General features: G+C 36.9%; 1 protein-coding gene across 1 annotated transcript in view; it reads right to left on the minus strand.

Moving 5' to 3' along the window:
- Positions 1-6,846, minus strand: part of Uggt2 (UDP-glucose glycoprotein glucosyltransferase 2) — a 119,614-nt gene that overhangs the window by 86,970 nt on the left and 25,798 nt on the right. The window contains exons 9-10 of the mRNA XM_028771534.1: positions 4,588-4,687; positions 2,109-2,169 (exon numbers count right to left, since the gene is read on the minus strand). Of these exons, the coding sequence (XP_028627367.1) occupies positions 2,109-2,169; positions 4,588-4,687 (161 nt within the window). The remainder of the gene's footprint in view (positions 1-2,108; positions 2,170-4,587; positions 4,688-6,846) is intronic.

Genomic DNA, 6,846 nt, shown 5'->3' on the forward strand with positions numbered 1-6,846 from the left:
GGCTTTCTTTAGGAATGTGGAAAGACCAGTCACCACTACTGGAACTGGCCGACCCACAAAGAGAAAGGAAAGAATGCAATTTAGTCAGGTGGAACCAAGCTGAGAACCATAGCGACAGGGCAAGGCCGAAGTGACAGGGCAGGACTACATTCTTGAGAAAGATAAGCGTACAGAGAGTTTTCATCTGATCCTGACTCATGTAGGTTGGGTTCCTTTGGAATGTTCCACTATTTTTATGTTATACCACCCTAGCAACCCCCTCACCCCCTCCTCATTTCCTTGGTTTGTGGTTTTTCCCTTTAAAAACACCCCTCAAACTGGCAGTCGGGGTCAATTCAGCTCCTGCGTGGGCATGCGAATTGACCGGCAGCTAGTTGTCACGCCCTAATAAATAACCTCGCAATTGCTCCGGTATATGGTGTCTCGAGTAGGTTACTGGGTGGTCGCGACTTTCTGAGACTTGAGAGAGGGTCTCCCCTCTGCGGAGGTCTTCAACTGCAAGGACAGTATGTCCTGTCTACCACTGACCATCCCTCTAACTCCTGCTGCTGGCTACTACTTCCTTCTACTTGTACTTACACATCCTTAAAAACCCAACCCACTCAAAATGGCTATCACAGATCATTCTCTGGACAGAACTCTTTCATGTTGTAAAGTCTTCTAGCTCCCAGATTCAAATGACCACAAGGAAAATAGTTCTGATGGCAAGCAAAGAAAACAACTGAATCTCCAATGCACGAAGCTGCCCTGACACATCCTTCCTCTCCTTTTCTATCTTGTCTTCCTTCTTACTGCAGATGATCTCACAAAACAGGTTCCAAACAGAAACTCTCAAAACAATCAGTTAGTAAAGTACAAAGGGGTATTAGCACAACTTAGGCTAGTTGTGTCACTGAGTGTTGACAAGACTACCAGTGTGGCTGACTAGCCTAGCATCCTGCCTAGCCTAACTCTCTGCTCACCTCTATCACTAAAGGAACAAATACAAGCTTTTCTCCTCTCCTTACAGCTAGAGATGTCCACAAGACTGGGTCCTTGGTCCCTGTCAAAGTCTGTTGAAGTGCATGTTAGTACCATCAATGTGCTCACTGACATTCCTTTGGATTCCTTGTCTCTGGAGCTGCTGCTGCTGCCATCTTATGATCCAGAGGGCCAGCTGGTGTTTATAAACATGTCCTGACACCTGAGCCATAGCTTCAGTGACAGAGACTTTAAGACATCTCTTCACGTGAGAAAAATTAACACTTTAGGGTCCCTTGAGTCCGGCATTATAATACATAGGAGAAAAATCATTATATGGCATGGAGCTAGCTTACGACCAGTATCAGAAGTAGTAACATACTAACATAATTAGTATAATTTGTTGTTTAAATGTAAATCGGCCATTTGGAATAATGTTATGAAACTATTGATCAACTATGTTTTTCTCGCTACAGAACACTAGGAATGTTATAGTAATCTAGCACTAGTTTTTTCTTTCTAAGCCTCAGAACTAGCAATAAAAAAACAAGTTAACTGTATTATGTTGTAGGGTGGGCAAAGTGCTACAGAGGCAGGAAGTCCAGAAAGTAGAGCTCTGTAAAGGCCAGCTGCATTGCAGTACATTCTATATATAGTATAAAGTGTAAAGCTTATTTTTTTTTATTTACTGTCTTTTAAAAGAATTTCAAATAATATATTTTGACCATATTCTTCCCTTCCCTCAACTCCTGGATTCCTGCCAACTGCTCACCCACCCAACCTCAAGCTCTTTCAAAAAACAAAACCAACAAAAGATAAAACTCAAACCCAAATCAAAACAAATGAACAATGACAACAAAACCCCAAAGACAGAAAAATACGGAACCAAACCCCCAAAAAAGAAAGAAAGAAAAGAGAAAAGCACATCAAAGTGTTGGCATCTTTCATTTTCTCCTAACCCCCTAGTGAGCATGGGGCCCGCCCTGGAGGGAGTGTGTTTACACGCCCAGTGTTACTCCACTGAAGAAACCTCACATTCTCTCTGTGAACTATTTTAACAATCAAAAAAACACCAATACTTGCTTTTTATTAAAATAGAAGTTCTAAGTTGTGAAAAAGTGAAAATGTTGAATAAGACTAAAGCAAACCTTTTGATTTTCCTGTATTTCTTTTCTCATTAGCTCATTCACAGCAATCCTGGTGAGAGATCTGAGAGAACAAACAGGACACGTAATAACAGTGCAGCCATGGTTAGGAATAATCAAGTATCCAATGTAACACAATACTTCAGAAGATACTCATTTTCCAAATGCTTCAGAAAGATATTTCTGTAGCCTAATTTGAGAATGGTTCTGTATTTTGACATTGTATTCCTTTCACATGAAATAAAGACTCAAAATGTTATATATTTCCACTATCTACATAAAGTATTATTACAGTGTATTTACCACTACTTCTGTTTCCAAAACACTCAATTAAAATTTTTGATTAAACTGAGCTTAACCAACACAGTCATCTTTTGGTAAAAATGAGAAATTGATTTATTGGTTTCCTTAAAAAAAATCTGTCTGGTAGTCATGGTCCTTATTAAAAATGGTTTGTAATTGCATATAATCTACACATTACTGCATATTATTATAAATAACATACATAAACTATTTAGAATACATACTGTTGTTCTCTTATGTAAATGGTTGAGACACTACATTATTTAGAATAATTATGAGGATGTTTTCTGCTTAACTTAGAAAACACTATTAGTCTCTGAGTATTTTCCAAACATTGTTCATCACACTTTTAGATATAGTACTTAGAGACAAGGAGAAATGATCATATTAACTTCTTATTAGCCATTCTCGAATACTTTACCACAGTCTAATAACTTAAGGAGAGAATTAAAAATATGTTATTTTTCTATAGCTATATTTATTTAACCTATAAAGTCCCTAAAGTGTTATCATTATTGTCAATGTGTACATAAAAGAAATGACCTAAGTGAAGCCTGTGAGAAGGGCATGGTGGCTCATACCTACGATCCCGCATTCATCAGTTCATTAACTGTCTTGTTAAAACTAAAGTCATTTGACTTTATATTTGAACTAATTTCAAAAGCCACTATTATTAAAAAGTCCTATGGATAAATATACATTTTCATGTGCATACATGTCATGTTTTAGACATGAAGAGTGTTAACCTCTCAAATCCCTCCCCATGTAAAACTGGCTGAGTCAGAGGTCTGAATGTCATTAAAGCACATCATATAAACATTTATATAAAATGTCACAATTAAATCCCCCATTTTATACAACTACTATACTAATTGTAGTCAGGGAGCCAGGCATAGTGATGAAGGCCTGGAGTCCTACCTACTTAAGAGGAGCAGGTCGGAAGAGAGGATTTGAGATTAGCTTGGGCTGTACAGAAAGAACCTACCCAAATAACTAGAAAAAAGACAAAAGAAAATTACAAACTTTTCTACTTTCAGGGGACCATAAAATGTATTTGAGATCTCTTGTGTCTAACAGAAACTATTTATCTACTTCCAAATGTAAAGTTATTTTCATTTAATAATCTTTAATCTGAACTATAAGTAAATAGACCAAATAATATATTTGAGGAAAAAGATTTAGCATTCAACCCTTAAAAGATGGGGCAAGAGAACAGGCTGGCCCAGCTCTCAGGAAGCCCATGTGAGGCACACTTGTGACTTCTGTCTTAACACAGGCTTATAATTAAATAAATAATCATTTTCACATTACTTACAACATTGTATTTGGTCGTTTCTAAACAAAATACGGATGAACCAAAGCTGCATTAGTTTGTAAGTTCTCACAAAATCTGAAATTGTATTCTGGTCACTGGGCACATGCAAGTGATTTATGTATTGAAAAGTATGCTTAATGCAGCCGTCAGTATTCCTTGGAAATGGTTCAAATGACAAGTCTTATTCGCAAAAAAAATATTACGTAAGATACTCTATACATGTAAAAGATTACCAATTTTGAAATCCAAAACATAAAAAAATGGTTGGGCAGTACTGTGGATACAGATCACATTTTTAGAATAATAACTTTTATTATCTTCCATGAAAGAATGAAAACTATTTCCTTATTACTTGTTGATCAAAAATATTTTCTTAGTCATAATACTTTTTTTAAAAAATATTTTTATTGGACATTTTATTTACATTTCAGATGTTATTTCCTTTCCCCATCCCCCCCATCCAGGAGCCCCCTGTCCCATTTCTCCTTCTCCTTCTTCTATGAGGCTGTGCCCCCCCACCGACTCCTACCTCCCCACCCTCAAATTCCCCCACACTGGGGCATCTAGCCTTCACAGGACCAAGGACCTCCTCTCACACCTATTAATACTTAATAAAATAATTTTAAAAAATATTTTTTCTTTTCTTTTAGCCTCTAATTCAGTAGTTCTCTGTGTAGTGTATTATACATGTATATACAATCTAACAGTTTACTCGAATACAAACTAAACATAAACAATGAAGAGTCCTGAATTTTGAGAAGCTATATATACTGGAACTGAGTCTTCATTTTATGAAATCAGTTATTCTCATAGAGTTCACTAAGTGAGCTCTGCTTATAATTACACCAGTCAACTTTAACATACCTGGCTTTTACAGGAAAGTTCTGTGAAATATCTTTCATTAACTTGATGGCATCATAAACAGGAGTGGAAACTATTTGAGAGGCTGCTTGAAAACTAAGATCTGAAAGAAAAGAAAATCACCAGAACATCTAGTGTAATGTTGCAGCTTTAGACACTTCCTCTCAATAGAACTATGCTACTCAATATTTCTCCCCACAGATATACACATATACGCTAATTGTATTGTATTAAGCATTTTAAAAGTTTTACAGACAAAGCTTCTTCCTTAAGTTAAATTAGGGTATGACTTAAACTTTTATGAATGAACGAGTGATTTTGTACTTATCTGGTTTTCACAAATTAAAATATATCAGGCTCATGCAAACACAGATACCACGGATACATTTCCTAGACTCAAGTTGAGTGAAATACGAGATCATAACCCTAACCCTGAACAGAAGCCAGACGAGAGTCAATGATTATCGTGGAAGGTGCCAGACTCTTCAGTAGTATAGCCATGGATAAGCTGCCAGGTCCCAGCAAAGTCTCACCCATGCTCATATGTGGACAACGTAATTAAATTTAATGGGATGGACACACATACGCACACACATACAAAAACATATGCATACACGCACAAACATGCACATACGTGTGCATGCACATACATATGCACACACACGCATACACAGAGGGAGACAATTTAGAAGAAGGGCTTCAGTGGAAGCATGAGGACTGGAAATAACTACAACTCATTTTATACACGTGTGAAATGGTTAAAGAGTAAATATGTTTTTCCAACAATAACAGGTAGAGGGATATCGTTTAGCAGCAGAGTGCTGGCCGTTCATAGGAAAGGCCTGGGTTCAAGTGCAGTGTCTACTCTCTCAAGAACAAACAAAGCAAAAGGAGACAAGCAGCTCAAAAGAGCTAGTTATGAAAGAATTATTAAAGGGGATTTAACTCAATTCATTGACTCTTTAGATAGTTTATATTTATGGGGAAATAAAACTAAAATTTATACTTGGCATTATTTTTCCTGAAATGATAATTCTGTTGAAAGAAAAATCTATGTGGTTCGCCATAGCTGTTGTCACCCCTTAGAAGCAGTCATCTTGGTCTCATTGATTTTAGGTGTCAAAGAGATTGTTTAAAGTCAAATTCTTTCCTTAATCATGCCACTTGTAGCATCTCACTAGAAAGAGTCTTGATTTCTCAAATAGTATTTAAAAAATCCATTTTGAAATGACAAGGGTTCTTTTGTTTCTAGGCTATCCGAGTAAAAATTTGAATCAGCTGGAGGCAAAGCCTAGCTAGATATGCAATTAGGCTAGTCTCCAGGGGAGGGCATCGTCTAAGTAACTAGGGTAACACTCCAGCTATACCATGTACTAGCTGAATTAACATTCATTACAATTTCCTTAGCCTACTCAATTATGTCTAGTCCCAACACAACAGTGAAACTGTCTGTGCTCACTAATATCTCTGTCCTAACGATGAAACACAATGGGACAATTTATAGGTCTCTCTCTAAGGAAGCTCCTTTTTGAGAATCAATACCTTGAGAAAAAAAAAGTTCAGAAAGAAAAGCTTGTATCAGCTCAGAGATAACTCATCAGTGTGCGTGAGGCTTAAGTATGTGTTTAGAACATCTTCCTGCTGAGCAAGACTCTATAATAAAGTATTGAGATCATGGATAATTGACAGAACACTTATTAGGCAGTCAAGTACACAAGTTACAGAACATTAAATTGTCTTGCACATCTACAGTTATAAGTTATAATTTTCAAAAGTCTATTAAACAGACTTACACTTGATTGCATGTGACGCACTATAAGAATTATGGTGAACAAAAAAAATCCTTTACTTGTTAATTAGCATATCAAACTGGCAAATATTAATTTTTTTTATAAAACGGGAGAGGGCTTCATCTTCAGAAGCTTAATTTTAAATAGGATAGCTTTTAAGAAAATGTGTCAAGAATTTCAGTCAAATGTAAAATAGTTTTGTATTACATATGCTATTTTGTCAAGAATATACTGATGAACAGCTTTTTAATTGCTGAAAACAGGAACCTGTCAGCTATAGATGGGGGTTGGGGAAAACAAGGGAGAGATTGCCAGTGAGTGTGCACAAGGCTTCCTGAGCGACGGGAACACTCTCAAGTTACCTGTTGTAACTGCTGCAGAACTCTAACCACCAAGCTTCACAGCTGAGAGGGCACACCGTGTCATGTGTTATGTAGAGGGGACACCGTGTCATGTGTGTGTTATGTAGAGG

The sequence above is a fragment of the Grammomys surdaster genome, unplaced genomic scaffold (genome assembly GCF_004785775.1).
Source record: "Grammomys surdaster isolate TR1022 unplaced genomic scaffold, NIH_TR_1.0 65, whole genome shotgun sequence".
NCBI lineage: Eukaryota > Metazoa > Chordata > Mammalia > Rodentia > Muridae > Grammomys > Grammomys surdaster.